At 41.0% G+C, this 18,326-nt stretch overlaps 1 protein-coding gene across 1 annotated transcript in view; it reads right to left on the bottom strand.

The window, feature by feature from the left end:
* Window positions 1–1,647: 1,647 nt before the first annotated feature.
* LOC143033889 (facilitated trehalose transporter Tret1-like) overlaps window positions 1,648–18,326 on the bottom strand; it is a 34,066-nt gene continuing 17,387 nt past the window's right edge. The window contains exons 8-10 of the mRNA XM_076199508.1: window positions 8,465–8,605; window positions 8,133–8,236; window positions 1,648–1,860 (exon numbers count right to left, since the gene is read on the bottom strand). Coding sequence (XP_076055623.1) covers window positions 1,651–1,860; window positions 8,133–8,236; window positions 8,465–8,605 — 455 coding nt within the window. The 3' untranslated portion in view covers window positions 1,648–1,650. The remainder of the gene's footprint in view (window positions 1,861–8,132; window positions 8,237–8,464; window positions 8,606–18,326) is intronic.

Here is an 18,326-nt window from a genome sequence, read left to right as displayed (position 1 = left end):
GGGCAGCTGAGAGGAACTACAGCACCATCGAACGTGAGTTACTGGCAGTGATAGATGGAATAAAGAAATTACAATTCTATCTGTACGGAGGTAAGTTCGTCTTGGAGACGGATCATATGCCGCTGGAGCATTTGAAACCGTCCAAGAGAGCCAACGCCAGGCTCACCAGGTGGGGACTATAATTGCAACATTTTGACTTCACCTTGCGTTACATAAAAGGGAGCGTGAGCTGTAGGCAGTCTTATTGTCCAGACTTGGAAACTTTAGTTGAACAAATAACGGCTGTGTCTTTTTGTCTCCAGATCCGGAGGAAGGAGACATCGTTTCTTTTATGTATACAGTACACATGTACATACACACACACAGGCACATTCGACATTCGTATGTCATGCCGTATTGGCCAGAGAAAGCCACAGCAGTTCGATCTTGCGAAGGAGTTTTCCCTCAAGGAAAAAGAAATATCCTGAGGTTTTACGCTCATACCGCAAGATCGAGGTAGCAAGGGCTAAATAGGCACACTTTTCAACTCGCGACCCGCTCGCGAGTTGTTTCCGTCGTTGGAGGACTGTCATGTGGGTCACGCGACGGAGCTGGGAGCTTGCAGTCAGCCCAGCGCACCTAACCAGGCCGGAGGAATTTGACCCACGCCAGGGTAGCGTGAGGTCATGCTTAGCCTCCCAGGGCTGCCAACTAGGCCCAACTATCGGGGTCACCACAACTACTGCTGTGCCCATGCGCAGATCGCCCCCCACCCACTCTCCCTCACCTCCCGGATGTGCAGAGGAAGGGCATGGAGAATCTTGATTCACTTCTTTTCCGACGCTCGTCGTCGTCGACGGAGCATGAGAGACCTGTCTGCTTGCCCGAGCTGGACACTTCAGCCTCTCTCCCCAATCAGGAAAGTTACAATTTATCTAATTTATTATTTGTGTAAACTGAATTTAGCCTGTGTTATTCCGAATAAACACATCTTAGTTGGTGTGACGTGTGTTTCCCTCTCGCCTTCTCAAATTTCCCGAGTATTACCGTTCGAACCTATTTGACACCTTGCTTGCTGCAGAGATCATAACTTATCTTTATTTAGCCGTTCTGTATCAGATGGCACTAAGGATCACAAAGGATTACAAAGGCGGAGCATGCCGACAGGAGACCTTTTGATCCATATCTAGGTCAGATGCGAAAAAAAAATAATATTAATGATAAAATAATAAATAAAAACTATAATAATGTAAATAACAAATGAAATACATAAATAAATGCATAGGTTTAGTTAAATGATAAACAAACAGGTAAATAGTAAATAATAATAAATTGACATATAACTAATAATAAATGAAAATCAGACAGACAAAAGATAACAAAATAAAAACAAATAGTATAAGATAAATTATAATCATTACAGCATCTTACTTAGGTATTTATCTAAATGATCCTTAAAGCTTCGAACTGAACTACATTGCACTACCTGTGCAGGAAGTTTATTCCATTCATTGACTACACGGTTGGTAAAGTTGTTTCTACCCACTTCCAAATTGAATCTATTTCCGGACAGTTTGAGACCATTGTTTCTTGTCTGATTCTCATTCAATGTGAAAATTTTGTCACTTTACATCATTCTGGCTGCCATCATACGATCTTATTTTATATTTATCACACTCCATCAGTAGTGAAGGATTTAGTGGTTTTCACTGTATAGATCTCAAGGTTTGTTGAAGGTTTTGTTTCTTTCTTTCTAAACTGAGCTCCAATCTCCTCCAAAGTTTTGCCCTTAGTTTCAGGTACAAACAGAAAGCAGAAGACAAACGCAAGGGCATTCATTCCACAGAAGAAGAAATATGCACTGAAATCGCCCAAAGCTTGCTGAAAGGAAAAGAAAGATTGGCTATAATATTCATGATACATTTGATGCAATGAAACTTAAAAATTCTAAGAAATCCATTTTTGACAGTAATCGTGTTTCTTATATGCTGGATTAAGAAAAATATACACAACACTAAACCTAATGCACATAGAATTATATTCATTTCAACAAACTTTATAAAACCTATGTATTATATGTGAAAAAATGTAGAAATGGAAAAACGAAATACAGCATTCATCTATAGCATGCTAATAATTCTTTCTTTAGATTTTCATTTCCTTTCTTAATTTGATTTCTATTTCATGATTTCATAAAGTGGGTTTAGGAAAGGTAGGGGTTGCGTGGATCAGGTTTTTGTGATAAGGCAGATATGTGAGACAACTTTGATAAAGAGTAAGGATGTTTTTTGAGCTTTTATGGATTTGGAAAAGGTTTATGATAGGGTGGACAGGAAGGCACTCTGGGAAGTTTTGCAGATATATGGGATCGGAGGAAAGCTGTTAAGGGCAGTCAAGAGAGTAGTAAAGCCTGTGTTAAAATTAGAAATGTAGAGAGCGAGTGGTTTGAGGTAGAGGTAAGGCTGCATCAGGGATATGTCATGTCGTCATGGCTATTCAACATGTACATAGATGGGGTGGTACAGGAGGTAAATTCAAGGGACTAGAGATAGTTAAAGGAAATGGAGAAAAATGGGAGGTGAGTCAGTTGTTGTTTGCTGATGACACTGCACTTATGGCAGGATTAGAGGGAGGATTAAGGAAATTAGTTGATGGAGTTTGGGAAGGTGTCTGAGAGGAAAAAGTTGAAGGTAAATGTAGCTAAAAGCAATGTGAAGAGATGTACAAGGGTAGAGGATGGCAGCAATTTGGAAGCAAGTATTAAAGGAGAAAGGCTGGAGGAAGTTAATAGCTTTAGGTACTTGGGGCCACATGTGTCAGGAAAAGAAGAGTGGAGAGGGAGGCAGATTGTAGATTGAATGAAGCAAGTAGGTGCTTTGGGGGCTTAAAAAGTGTAATGAGAAATAGACATTTGGGAATGGATGCTAAGAGGAGGTTGTATGAAAGGATGATTGTGGCAACAACACTGTATGAAGTAGAGATATGGAACTTAAGAGAGGAAGAGTTTAAATGTCTTTGAGATGAAATGTCTGAGAGGTATGGAAAGGGTTACATAGTTGGATAGAGTGAGAAACGAGGAGGAGAGCGGGGGTGGAAAATAGATGGGAAGTAGGGTTGATGAAAGTGTAATGGGATGGTTTAGGCACTTGGATAGAATGAATGAAGAAATATTAGTAAAAGAAATGTGAATGGTGGATAAAATAAACATGAGGGGGTGACCGAGGATGAGATGGATGGAAGGGGAAAAGGGGTGTTTGAGATAGAGGGTGATGTCTTTAGGTATTTAGAAAAGGGCCTTTTGCGACAAAGATAGGAAACATAGGACCCAGGTGGTATTTCCCAGGTGTGATAGGTGATGTTAGAGACAGGATAGAAGAGTGTATAGTCGGGGAAGGTGTGAAACCCATAGTTTGTTTGAGTGGTGGGAGGAATGACATATGTAAGTTAGGGAGTGAAGAATTGTTAGCACGGATCTGGGATGTACTAGATTAGATTAGGAATAAGGGAGGGGTTCCTGTTTTATGTGGAATCCTTCCGAAGTGTAGAGTTGGGGGCATGTGGCGTTCCAGGGCCATTGTAATGAATTGCAAGCTGGCAAAACATTTTAAGGCTAATGGATGGGCATTTGTCGACGATTGGGATCGCTTTTACGGTAAGAATAATCTATATACAAGGGACGGGGTGCACCCGTCTCCCAAAGGTTTTCGGCTTCTTGTTGAATCCCTTGAGCGAGAAGTAGGCATCCTGCAGTTGTTGTTTTTTTCGGGTAGATTACGTGGGAGTCAGGGGGGAAGTATCAGAATATAGTTTAGGGAATAGAAACAGTTATGAGAAGGACTATGTAAAGAATTATCTAATGAGGTGGGGGGAGGATAAATTAAAAGGTTACTATACAAACAGCAGAAGCTTAATAAACAAAATTTATTTACTGCGAGGTAAAGCATGCGTAGAGTGTTTTGATATTATAGCTATTACTGAATCCTGGATCAATATGACTGATAGACATTTCCTTCCAGAAATCGAGATAGAGGGATATCAGGTGTTTTTTTTTTTTTCACAAGAACAGGGTTGGCAGGAGTGGGGGAGGAGTAGCAATTTTCGTTAAAAGCACAATAAAGTGTATTATCAACAATTCGATTAAGGAAGAGGATAGTATGGAATCTATTTGGGTGGAGATTATAGGCAGGAATAAGAAATTTATTATTGGCGTCCTATATAGACAACTGGGATCGCTTTTACAGCTTGATTGGAAGATATTTTCGGAAGATTGAGTTGAGAAAAGAAAGGTTTAAAGATTAATGGCGAATATTTGAACCACCTAAGATTTGCGGATGACATTATTCTTATTTCAGAAAAAACAGAAGACTTGCAATCTATGCTGAGTGACCTAAACAAGGAAAGTCTCAAAGTAGGTTTAAATATGAATAAGAGTAAAACCAAAGTAATGTTCAACACGAAAGTTTAAAGAGATTGTAATTGATGGTGAGAGTCTTGAAGAAGTTGAGGAGTATAATTATTTAAGGCAAATGGTGAAAGTGACGAAAGATCATTATAATGAAATAAAAAGACGCATTACAATGGGTTGGAAAGTGTTTGGTGAGTATAATAAAATCCTGAGAGGCTTTCTACCTTTATGCTTGAAACGTAAAGTCTACAATCAATGCATTCTGCCAGCAATAATCTATGGGCGTGAAACTTGGAAACCAACGAAGGCAATGGAAACAAAGGTAAGGACTGTACAGAGGAGAATGGAGATATCAATGATGGGAATAACACTGAGAGACCGAAGGAGAGCAAGTTGGGTGAGAGAGCAGATTAGAGTGAAAGATATAGTGGAGGCGGTAAAAGAGAGGAAGTGGAATTGGGCAGGTAAGTTGGTGCGAACGATTGATGAGCTATGGAGCAAGAGTATTACTGAGTGGACGCAGCGAGATAGAAAGGGTGCAAGAGGGAGACCAGACAGAAGGTGGAGAGACGAGATAGAAAAGTTCGCAGGAGTGACGTGGCAGAGAATGGCGCGGTCGTGTGAATCATGGAATGCTATGAAGGAGGCCTTTGTTCAGCAGTGGACTCAGGATGGCTGATTTGATTGACTGATTGATTAATTGATATAGACCTAACCTCAGCATTGAGCAGACTGATTCCCTGATTCATGAAATTCGCAGGGCGTACCAGTACAAAGACATCGTGATCATGGGAGATTTTAATTATAGAAACATTGACTGGGAAATTTTAGTAGGAGATCAGGAAGTGCAAAATTTTATAGATGTGGTGCAGGATAATTTTCTAAAACAAGTGATTACCGAGCCTACGAGGGGAGAGAACAGTCTGGGTTTTTAACTAATAATGAGCACCTAAGATGAAACGTAAAAGTGGGAGATAGCCCAGGCTTTAGTGATCATCAAGAAATAAGATTTGATATTATTGTGGAAGAATTAAATAGTACGAATAACGTTCTAGTACCGGGCTTTAGGAGAGCCAATTTTGATGAGATGAGAAGGTATTTAAGACATTTGGTCACGAGGCTGTGACGGGGTCAGACACACAGTGAGTTCGGACGTCATTAGCGCGGTCAGGAGTCGGGTCACGGAGGGTAATATGCCTACCTTGGTTCAGGTCACTTACAAGCACGAGGCCAACAGCACGGTCAGCTAATTGAATGAAATGTAAAGTAACTTAACAGCTTTAAATATAAACGCACAAAATAAAATGATTCCCCTCAAATCAATACGGAAGAATAGTAATACTCCCAGATAGATGACGGATAGGCTGAAACGTAAGATCGCAAAGAAAAACTGACTTTACGTAAGAATAAAAAACGAGGAAACACACCTTAGATCCAAATATAACGATATGGCAAAACTGATTCAAAAGAACACGCACACAGCGTGTATCTATGAAATTAAGGTTGCCAGACAAGCTAGATCCAACCCAAAGGGCTTCTTTCATTTCTACAGAACAAGAAATAAGGAAATGATAGGCCCAATTAAAAATGACGAAATTTTCATGATAGAATCGGAGGATAAATGAACAAGGTGTTTAACAAATATTTTTTTCGGTGTTTACTAAGGAGAGGTTAGATAAGGTACCTTACTGCGATCCAATTTTCAATGGGGATCAAGTAAATAGACTATCATATATCAACATTAGTAGGGTAGAAGTAGTCAAACAGATTGAAAGACTTAAAGCTACAAAATTCCCGTGTCCAGACGACATTTTTCCGAGAGTACTTAAAGAGTGTAAATTTGAAATCTGCCACAGTTAACAGAAGTATTAAATGAGTTGGTAGACACTGGGTTTGTGCCTATTGCCTGAGGGCAGGCAAACGTTTTTGCTTTAAAAAATGGAGCTAAATCGTCTATATGCAACTACAGACCAATCAGTTTGACATCAGTTATAGGTAAAATGCTTGAATCAGTAATATTTAATAGAGTCACATCACATCAAGGGACATGTTTTGATTCGTGACTCACAGCATAGTTTCTGCAAGGATAAGTGATGTGTGACTAATCTTCTTTTTAGACTAGAGTGTATAAGGGATCAGATAACAATAACAGTTACGATGTTATCTACCTTGAGTTTAGCAAAGCGTTCGACAAGGTCCCCACCAGAGACTACTAAATAAAATCAAACCCCATGGCATAGGAGGAAAAGTGTTAGAATGGATTAGAGCTTGGATCAGTGACAAAAAACAGCGGGTCACCATAAATGGTGTAAAATCGAAATGGGGGAGTGTTTCTAGTGGAGTTCCCGACGCCTCGGTTTTTGGTCCCTTATTGTTCAATTATGTACATAAACGACATGGACAATGGGATTAATAGTGATATTAGTAAGTTTGCGGACGACACTAAAATAGGAAGCCTAATTAGGTCAGGAGACTACGCCGAGATTCTGCAGGATGATCTTAACAAATTGTTCACATGGTCTGTGAAATGGCAAATGGACTTCAATATCTGTAAGTGCAGAGTGTTAAACGTAAAGCTACACAACCCCGAAAACAGATATAGCTTAGATAAGACGTTTTAGAGACACTGAGTGCGAGATAGACTTGAGAGTTCTAGTGAGTCCTGACCTTAAATCCAAGAAACAGTGCATTAGCGCCAGGAATAAAGCTAACAGATAATTAGGTTTCATTGATGTTATGAATGATGATATTATGAATGATGATGTTATGAATAGACGCGCAGAGGTAATTATAAAACTCTATCTAGCGTTAGTTAGACCCATCCTTGACTATGCGGTACATTTTTGGTCTCCGTCTTATGGAATGGACATCAATTCACTAGAATCAGTACAGAGGAGAATGACCAAAGTGATACATGGGCTCAGAAATTTACCTTACGAAGAGAGGCTTAGGCACCTTAACTTACACTCTCTGGAAAGACACAGAGTACGGGGCGATCTAATAGAGGTGTTCAAGTGAATCAAAGGCTTTAACAATGGTGACACAAACAAGGTCATCATATTAAAACAACAGGGCAGGACTCGCAGTAATGGATTTAAATTGGACAAATTTAGATTTAAGAAGGAAATAGGCAAGAATTGGTTTACTATTAGGGTTGTCAACGAATGGAATAGACTTAGTAATCATGTAGTGAGCGCTGAAAATATCGGTTGTTTTAAGAAACGGTTAAACAACTTTATGGATAGGTATGACAGGTGGTAATGGACATGGAACTGCCTAATATAGGTCTTATGGTATCTTGTAGTCTCCTTCATTCTTGTGTTCTTAGATGCAGCCCTGAGGGACTAATATTTCTTTTGGATTGGGCTAAAGATCTCTCTATATCAACTTCAACTGCATTTCCTCTGCTGTTTCACATAAGGATAAATGACAACTAGTCCCCACCTACTACTATACACCATCAACACAGAAACTGTCCCACCCTGATATATTACAGACAACGGTGACTGAAGAGCATTGCCATTCACTGACGGGCTGCATATTTCCAGTCAATAATACTTGAAGCAGTAATAATTACAATTATTACCGGTAAATATTTTTGATTACCAGCACACAATATGCACGACAGATGTGAGAAACGTTTATGAAGTAAAGTTTATCATGTAGCAATAGTTTAAAAGAATGACGTAATGACATATGATATGTGCTAAAATATAGATGCAACTCCATTTAATAATCAATATTTTACCTGTAGGGGACTGAAGGTGACGGTGACAATAAATGATGAAATCCATTTGAAAATTGCTCCAGTACTCACTGCCCATTCCTTTATATTTGGTGGGATTAACTCACCTGAAAACAATGTGACCTTTCATAAGTTATGATAAAAGAAAGACAATCTCATAATTCAGGACCTGTATCTCTGGATGGCAGTTTGCAGATATTAATCTCATGTACTGAATGACATATGTTCATAATATTACTAAATTTAGAGATATCAACCATCATCCATAAGGAACTACACTAGGGAAGAACACGTTTGATATATATAGAATAGAATATACCCATCCTGGTACTTACTCAGAATCATCCCAGGGATGCTTGCAAAACCAATGGCGTAGCTAAAAATATAGACGGTGAGGGTGAGTAATGGCAACCATCTCAGTGTTTCCGCCAATTCACTATTATTGCTTTTCAGATAAAAGAAGATGCCAAGGCCCACTGTAACAGCATTTGCAATGATGTCATTATTCATGAAACACTACTAATAATAATACATGTAATAATGCAAAATAACAACAATGTTAATAAAAAAAATCATGATGATGATGATGATAATAACAGTAATAATAATAATAATAATAATAATAATAATAATAATAATAATAATAATAATAATAATAATAATAATAATAATAATAATAATAATAATGATGATGATGATGATGATGATGATGATGATGATGATGATGATGATGATGATGATGATGATGATGATGATGATGATGATGATGATGATGATGATGATGATGATGATGATGATGATGATGGTGATAATAATAATAATAATAATAATAATAATAATAATAATAATAATAATAATAATAATAATAATAATAATAATACATACATACATACATACATACATACATACATACATACATACATACATACATACATACACCAAAGGCTTTTTTATCCTTACAAGGGAGGTAGCCAAAAAACAGGCATAAAAACCACTCCCACCCATTCCATCCCTATCAGGCTCCACTCTCCTCCACCCTCTTCCCTCCCTCTTATCTTGGCACCTCCTGGATGACGGGTCATCCCTGCATCTTGTCCACTGCCCTGGGTCAGAGGCAGTTTCGTAAGACACAGCACATCCACAGCAAGGCCGCTTCATTAAATTGGCGACCCCCCTCTCCGTCCTTTCATGTAGAAAAGAAGAAGACGGGGAGAAATCCCTTCGGGCTGCGTCAAATTTTTCTCACACTTACTCCCTCACCCCCCATCCCCCACTAATTTCACCTCATGGATCACAACAGAATCCACGTACAACCACTCTCCATTCACCCCGGTCTTTTGTCCTCTCCCGTCCTTCCTCAATAGACATTCTCCTCTTCCCCAAAGCCCCTTTTACCCCATCCATCCATCTCATCCTAGGTTGACTCCTCATGTTCACTCCTTCCACATCTGCCTTCCACACCTCTTTTACTAGTTTGTTTCCACTCATTCTTCCCATGTATCCAAACCATCCCAATATTCTTTCATCCATCCTTTCTCCCAACTCCCTTTCCACCCCAGTTCTCCTCCTCACCTCCTCATTTCTCACTCTATCTAGTGCTGGGTGTCGTTTAAGACTCAACATAGGTTTGGTAACGAAAGATATTAGAGTTCCGGGTCACAGTTTATTGGATCACTGATAATGTACACACCTCTCACTCGATAATCTCTCACTCGGGTAACCCGCTCACAACTAATGCGCGTCACTGCGCATCTCTTTCACTGGGCATGTTCATACGGTTACCATTTTCTCAATTTGTTTCATTTATTCCCTTTTATACAGAAAACAATGGACGCTCAAAACAATACGTTAAATTGTATAATTATATAAGGATAATCTATTTTATATTCATTCCACTTTTACATTACAATAATTGAAATGATAATCAAATAAGTAAACAGGAATGCTAATTTTACGACTCCTTCCTTGAACTTCGAGGACGATTTGACACACGTACGCGCACACAGACACACACGCACACACACTTTCAATTACACATCATTTGCATTTCCTACATATATACAAAATGCTACTTCAATATACAATAAATTCTCGCCCAAATATCTGTCGCTGACCTCAACGATGTATTATTTTGAACAGAGAGTGCAATAACATAAGAAATAAATGAGGTAGATATAATTTGATTAACATGAAGACATAAAATCTATATACCGTATATATATAAGAACACATGTATTAATGAAATTTAAGGGTTTTGAAAAGATGGAAGTGGAGAACACTTTGGCAGCTAGACGGTTAGGAGGGCCAAGAAGAAGTATTACGGCTGCAAAGACTATATGGGTGGGAGACAGGTGAAGGTGAAGGGGGGGAGGGAAGGAGGATTTGCGTCAGTGGGAGTCGAGGGAGTCGGAGGTTCAGTGTCGTAGTCTACACCTCGGGAGAAGAGCTTAAGGTTGTCCAGGTGCATAATGGTTTCTGCGTCGGAATGTAGATGTTTCAAATTGACTTTGTTAGTACGTTCGAAGGCGAGGAAACGGAAGGGACCAAGGAATTTTGGTGAAAGCTTGGAAGGGGGATAATGGTTCGGGGACTACACGATGTCACCTATTGGAACGTTAGACTTTCTCGCATTTTTATTATGGAAAATGGCCATCTCGTCTTTGGCGAGAGAAAGAGACTGAGTAATTCTTTTGAAGAGAGTGCTGAAGTTGGCAAGTGAAACCTTTACAAAATCATCAAAATTGTAAATAGGGCCTGTATCTGAAGCAAAAAGGTCACATGGAAGTCGTTTGTCTGAAACAAAGATGACAAAGTGAGGCAACTCCGATATGGACCTATTGATGGAACTGTTCAGGCAAGACTTAATCATAGGGACATGGTGATCCCAGGAGAGATAAAGGTCGGAAGCGAGGTGTCGGAAAACATTGAGAATCTTTCTGTTTTGGCGTTCGACAAGGCCATTTGGACTGGGGTGGCAAGTAACGATATTACATTTTGTTATCTGAAAGGATTTGCAAATATTTGAAAGAATTTCATTGTTAAATCCCGTTCCATTGTCAGAGAGAAGGAATTTGGGAGTAGTGAAGGGCAAATAATTTTGTCAATGAAGGTCTTTGCAATCGTTTTAGCAGTCTTGTCAGGAACAGGTGATACAGAATCTGGAAAAATGGTCCATACACACAAACAGGTACTGATTTCCACTGGAAGTGAGTGGTAACTTGAGAAGGTCAATCGCAACCATATCAAAGGGTTTGCTTGGGATTGTATATATCAAAATGTGAACTTTACTGTGAAGATGACCTTTATGGGTAGCACAAGAATGGCAGGAGTCAATGTAGGCATGGATATCTTTTCTCATAGTTAGCCAAAAGTACTGAAGTCTGGGCTGTGTTAAGCATTTGTCATTACCTGGATGTGCAGCAAGTGGAGAATCATGTAAAAGGAACAGAACTTCAGGTACTAAGTCAGAAGGAACTACGAGTTGTTGTGCAAGTCTGTTTGGTTCATCCTTGTTAGAAAGCGTGGTTTCGTGGCAAAGAACGTCATCGACGAGTCTGAAGTGTTCCAAGGAGGTACGAAGTCTGTAAGGTCTGATGTATCTCCTGACTCGAGAGAAAATATCACACGTTTCCACAATGGGTCAGATCTTTGAGCTGCATGAATACGCGCATGAGTAAGAGTGACTGGCCGAGGGAGGGAATTGATAGCAGCAACTTTCCGAGAAAAAGCGTCAGCAATATTGTTTGCTTTACCTTGGACATAAGAGAAGGTGGGGTTGAATTCCTGAATGGTCAAGAACCAGCGAGCAAGTTTACCAGACAGGTTCTTGCCTTTGGAAAGCTGAAGAAGCGCCTTGTGGTCTGTAAGGACTGTGACAGGGTAGCCAAGGATTATTTCCTTAAAATGTCGAAGAGCATAAATAACCGCAAAACTTCAATTTCGGTAACAGAATAGTTACGTTCTGCTTTATTAAGGAGTCTGCTGGCAAAGGCAATGGGGGCGAAGGCGTGTGTTTTGTTCTTGCATAAAGACAGCACCAAGACCTTGGAAAGAAGCACCGGTGTAGAGAATGAAAGGTAAGTTATAGTCAGGAAAAGCTAAGACAGGAGCAGTAAAGTCTGCAAAAGCTTGTTCCTGGGCAGACGACCAGTGAAAAGGAACATCTTTTTTTAGCAGTGAAGTAAGAGGAGATGCAATAGTAGAATAATTGTGGATGCACCTTCGGTAATATCCTGAAAGTCCAAGAAAGGAGCGAAGGTGCTCAACGTCTGTGGGACGAGGGAAGTCTGCAACAACTTTGACTTTATCAGGAACAATAAGAATGCCATGAGAAGTGAGGACATGGCCAAGAAAACGGATTTCTTTCTTAAGGAAAGAGCATTTGCTCAGCTTGAGTTTGAGGTTGGCATCAGCAAGACGAGAAAATACCTGCTGAAGGGTTTGAAGGTGTTCTGGTATTGACTTAGAAACTACTATGATGTCATCCAAATATATAAAGACATTACCACCAAGTAAGCCATCAAGAACACTATGCATAAGTCTAGTGAAGACAGAAGGAGCAGGGGTTAGACCCATAGCTAAGCGTTTGAATTGAAAATAACCAGAAGGGGTTGAGAAAGCTGTTAGGGGTCGACTTTCTGGAGTAAGAGGAATCTGGAAATGGCCGGACATTAGGTCTAAAGTTGAAAATAGAGTATCATTTTGACCAACAGAATGTAAAATTTCTTGTAAGACAGGAATAGGTGTCCGTTCTGGAAGGGTGATCTTGTTTAGTTCTCGAAAATCTACAAGAGGATGAAAGGCACCATCTGGTTTTGGCACAACAAACAAGGGAAAATTCCATTAAAAAATGGAGAGCTCAATAATATCTTGGGCAAGCATGTCTGCAATGAGCTTGTCCACAATTTTACTTTTGCTGTGCGGCATTCTGTAAACTGGAATGTAGCAAGGTTTGGACCCATCGCGAAAGGGGAATGTGATGGTGAATGAGGTCAATAGAACCTAGGGATTCACCAGGCAAGGCAATGATATGTCTAAAGGCATTGCATAGAGAAACTAAATCCTGTTGAGCATCGAGGAAGTCAAGGGAATTGAAGTGAGATGCATCAATAGGAACCTGTGCATGAGGCACATTGGAGGTAATGGTACGAACTGGCAAAGAAGAATTGTGGTCATCGATGACTTTTACTCTTGAAGAATACATGAGAAAATTACATAAGTTTGTACCAAGTTTGAGAGGGAGGGGACCAATAGTGTCATTGGCAGCTAAAAAAGAAGTATGACCTTTCTTGGTGGTAGTGCATAAGGCTGAATTTAGTGATATGCCATTGACACGGGTGGATTCTGGCATACAGAGAACATCGCATTCCTGAGCTCGGAAAATGCGAAGCTGCACTTTGCAATACTCATGTGGTGGTAGAGTCACGGGTCTTGTTAACACTGCATGAGTAGTACGACACATGGTGGAAAGCACAGTGGAGACAGGGGAGGAGGTAATTACCAATTCATCTAAGGGAGGAGAGAAATGTTGCTCTGTTGGAGAGAATTCTGGAGAAGGGGAAGGGCATTTGGTATTCCGTTTCCTAGATTTGGACATGCGAGAAGAACGCATTCGCTTCGTACGGTTGGAAGATTTGGTCAAGGCAGGTTCACTGGAAGGAGGGAGTGAAGTCTGAATGGAAGGTTCAGACGAAGGCTGTACAGTGTCCTGTGAAGTGGAATCTAGAGCAAACAGGGAGGAAGTAATACCTTTTGAAGGTGACTGAACATGGTCAGGGGTAAGAAGGAGGAGCAGCAATAATGGGAACAGAAACAACTGGCATGCTTTGTTGAGGGGAGGGGGATTGATCAGAACTAGGAACTGTAGGAAGTGGTGTAGGGGTAGTCGCCAAAGGGAGGGCAGGAATGAAATGACTACCATAAGCAATGTCATGATATGTGGGGTAGACGCCAATGCCATATTGCTGCATGGTGTGTAGACCTAGAAACACATCTGCAGGAAACTGTACATCAGTTACATAAAGGGGAGTTTGAATCTCTGGACTTTGAATAGTGAGACTGATTGGAAGATGGATCTTACCTAGGACCGGAAATAGAACACCATCTACGTTAGTAAGTTGTAAGTCGGAGGGCTCCAAGAAGGTGACATGCTTATAGGAGGAGCGGAGTTTGAGGAAGGGGATCCAGTATCTATGAAGAGAGATATAGGGACGTTATGTACAGTGGCAGGAATGGAAAGAGCATGTGACCATGTGTTAGAGTTAGAAAGAGTACAAACGGGAAGGGACATGGGGGCAGGTGGTGGGGATGGGACATGAATGCTAGGAGGGGGAGTCTTGAGAGAAACAGAGGCAGATAATCATTTAGGAAAAGAAGAAGGGGAAGTCTGACGGGGAGGGAAGGTATTATTAGAATGGGTGGAGTTCAAAACACGACACTCAGCAGCAGTGTGAAAACAAAGGCCATGAATAGGTCATTGTTTATCGGGAGGGGTGTTAAGACGGAGAATGCAACGGTTGGCATGGTGTCCCGGTTTCTGACAGAAGTAGCAGATGACAGGGTTACGAGAGGACGATCTTTGTCTAGGACGGGAGTTGGATTTGGCGCGAGAAGTGTATATATAACGAGATGAAGATCCAGAAATATGAGCAATAGGAAAGTAGGTTTGGTGACATGGACTGATTGAGCAACAATGTCATTCAGTGTCTTGGATGAATCATGAAGTTTATGAGAGAAATCCGTTAAGGTCATAGCTGGAGTGAACTGCACGGACGAAGTTTTGGTTAAGGTGTCCAGATGCAGAAGCGAAAGAAATCGAAAGTAGGAAACGAGAGAAACAACATTGGCAAGGGATCACCAGCTTCAAGCCAGTCGGAAGATGTAAGAGCTGATTTCAGTTCGAACTTAAGGTCAGATGCGAGTTTTAATGCTCTCTATTTTCGCACATAAGGTGGAGTTTGTTTTCAGAGCAAGGTTACAAAAAGAAGTGAGGGAACCCAGAGTGTCGTGTTCTCCAAAGGTTCGTTTGAATTGGGTAACATAGTCAGTATACTTATTGCAGTCTGTGAATGCATCGGAGTGAAGGACGTCACCAGCATTAGAGGTAAGGTCAACAAAGCTGAGGAGAACTGCTATTTTCCCCTGATCTGTAGCGCATTTTCTGTGGTCAATAGTCGTATTGACATTTGAAAGAAAGGTATGGGTGGGAATGTTGTCGCCCGTAAACTTGGGAACGTCGCCAGTTTCGTGTACTATAGTCATTAGTTGTGGAATGGGAGGTTGGATGGACGAGGAAGCCATGGTAGTAGGACTCGAAGGTGAAGTTTGTGACACTGGGGATGAAGGTAGTGGAGGTAGTAACACTGGGGATGAAGGTAGTAGAGGTGGTGACTCTGGGGATGAAGGGAGTGGACGGTTAAAGAATGGTGGAGTGCGTGGAGAGAAATGGATTGAATGGCGATAGAATTTGGGACTAGAAAGAGGAAATCGGGGGAGTTTAGTTATGCAGGAAAATGCTGTCTAGTGCCGATGAGTTTTCCACTTACCTTGGAAATAGTAGAAAGAATTGTTGAAGAAGCAGTAATATCGAAGGGGAAGGAGAAACACACTGAAGATGGAAAATACACGAAGAATTTCTTGGCTGCAAACAGTGGAAGGAATTAGAAATGATACGGAGAGGAGGTATAAACTTAATTATATATAATTATAATATGTATAAGATAATTTGAAATATGTTATATATATATATATATATATATATATATATATATAGATAGATAGATAGATAGATAGATAGATAGATACTGGAAGGCACAATATACACTATCACAAGAAACACTATCAACCAAGTTCACAGCACAGAATTTGACACTCGGGAGGCACAGCGAAGCACTGGTCTCACGCAATTTGTGAATGCCGTTGAGCGGGGAAGAAGACGAACGCTCGGTGAAGTCCTGACTCGATGAGTGCAGTAGGGCGGTGATGTGGACCTGGGCGGAAACGACGCGAGTGCGGAGGAGCGGAGGAGATGCTCAGCGCTAGTTAAGCGGTGGTGGTTGGGGTAGTAGAGGTGGATCCGTGCCGATAGCGTGCAGAAACTAGGGCACACGAGGATGTAGGGTGGCGGATGAGTTGACCCAGGCGGACCGATGATTGACAGTCGAGTTCCTGCCACTGCTAGACGAAGGGAGTGGGAGGGAGTGAGGGTGGTGGAGGATGGTACGCAGATGTGGTAAACAGGAAATGGGTACTGCTTGCGGGGGCTGCTGCTTAACCTTCACACTTGGTAAGCGTGGTTGTGGAGGCGGAGGTGACCCTAGAGAAGATCTCGGAGACGTTCTCTAGAGATGGAAGAGAACGTTGCAGGCGAATATGGTCACCCAGGACGGAAAGCAGGTAACGTCGTCAGATATCGTCGGAAACAGAACGTTGAAGAGTTTGCGTACAATGGGTGGATGGGTGGGTAAGAATTCACTTTCTCGCAGCTAATGTCCGTAGCTCAGATCCCACTAAAGCGCCACCAATATGTTGGGTGTCGTTTAAGACTCAACATAGGTTTGGTAACGAAAAATATTAGAGTTCCGGGTCATAGTTTATTGGATCACTGATAATGTACACACCTCTCACTCGATAACCTCTCACTCAGATAACCCGCTCACAGCTAATACGCGCCACTGCGCATCTCTTTCACTGGGCATATACCTACGGTTACCATTTTCTCAATTTGTTTCATTTATTCCCTTTTATACAGAAAACAAAGGACACTCAAAATAATACGTTAAATTGTATAATTATATAAGGATAATCTATTTTACATTCATTCCACTTTTACATTACAATAATTGAAATGATAATTAAATAAGTAAACAGGAATGCTAATTTTACGACTCCTTCCTGGAACTTCGAGAACAATTTGACACACGTACGCGCACACACACACACACACACACACACACACACACACGCACACACAATTATGCATCCTTTGCATTTCCTACATGTATACAAAATGCTATTTCTATACACAATACTAGCCTAGTAACCCCTATCATACTTCTCAGGCACCTCATATCAAACACATTCAAACTCCTCTCTTCTTCTCTTATGTTCTATGTTTCTGCCCCATACAGCGCTGTCAGCACAATCACTCCTTCATACAATCTCCTCTTAGCATCCATTCCCAAATGTCTATTTCTCATTACACTTTTTAACCCACCAAGGCATTTACTCGCTTCTCTCAATCTATATTCTTCCTCCACCTCCACTCCTCCCTTTCCTGCCACATTTGCACCCAAGTATCTAAAACTTTCCACTTCCTCCAGTCTCTCTCCCTTAATAATCACTTCCAGTCTGCTGCTACTTTCTCTCCTTGTACATCTCATCACCTTACTTTTACCCACATTTATCTTCAACTTCCTTCTTTCACATACTTTCCCAAACTCTGTCACTAACTTCCTCAATCACTCCTCTGATCCTGCTACAAGCGCAGTGTCGTCCGCAAACAACAGCTGCCTTATCTCTCACTTTTCTCCATTTTCTTTAACCATCTCCAATCCCTGACTCACCCCCTCTCGCACAACCCCATCCATATATAAATTGAACAGCCAGGGTGACATAACACACCCCTGACGAGGTCCCACCTTTACCTCAAACCACTCACTCTCTCTATTTCTAATCCTAACACACACTCTACTACTCTCGCAAAAACTCTTGGTAGCTCCTAGAAGCTTTCCTCCTATCCCAAATATCTGCAATACCTCCCACAGTGCCTTCCTGTCTACCCTGTCATAAGCCTTTTCCAGATCCATAAAATCCCAAAAAACATCCTTACCTTTTCCTATAGCTTTCTCACATATCTGTCTTACCACAAAAATCTGATCTACGCAACCTCTACCTGTCATAAACTCACACTGTTCCTCACCAAATACTCCCTCTGTTCCTCTCCTAATCCTCTCAACCAAGACCCTCCCATAAGCCTTCCCAACTACACTTAACAAGCTAATCCCTCTGAAACTACTAAATATGAACAATGATTCTGAGGTGACCTGTTTTCACAAACACTTTGTCATATTTTCGTGCATAGCTCTTACTTGTTGATTTGCTGGACATAACCCAGAGTGCTCAGGCTTCAGATGTTTGCCTGGCAAACTGACCACTATAATACCGTGGTTATTGTTACAGTCCTTCCAGCCCCCCTTT

Source organism: Oratosquilla oratoria, chromosome 16 (assembly GCF_046742065.1).
Source record: "Oratosquilla oratoria isolate Oo_2021 chromosome 16, ASM4674206v1, whole genome shotgun sequence".
Classification (NCBI taxonomy): domain Eukaryota; kingdom Metazoa; phylum Arthropoda; class Malacostraca; order Stomatopoda; family Squillidae; genus Oratosquilla; species Oratosquilla oratoria.
The sequence above is the reverse complement of the archived record's forward strand: the minus strand, read 5'-3'. Positions and strand labels throughout refer to the sequence as shown.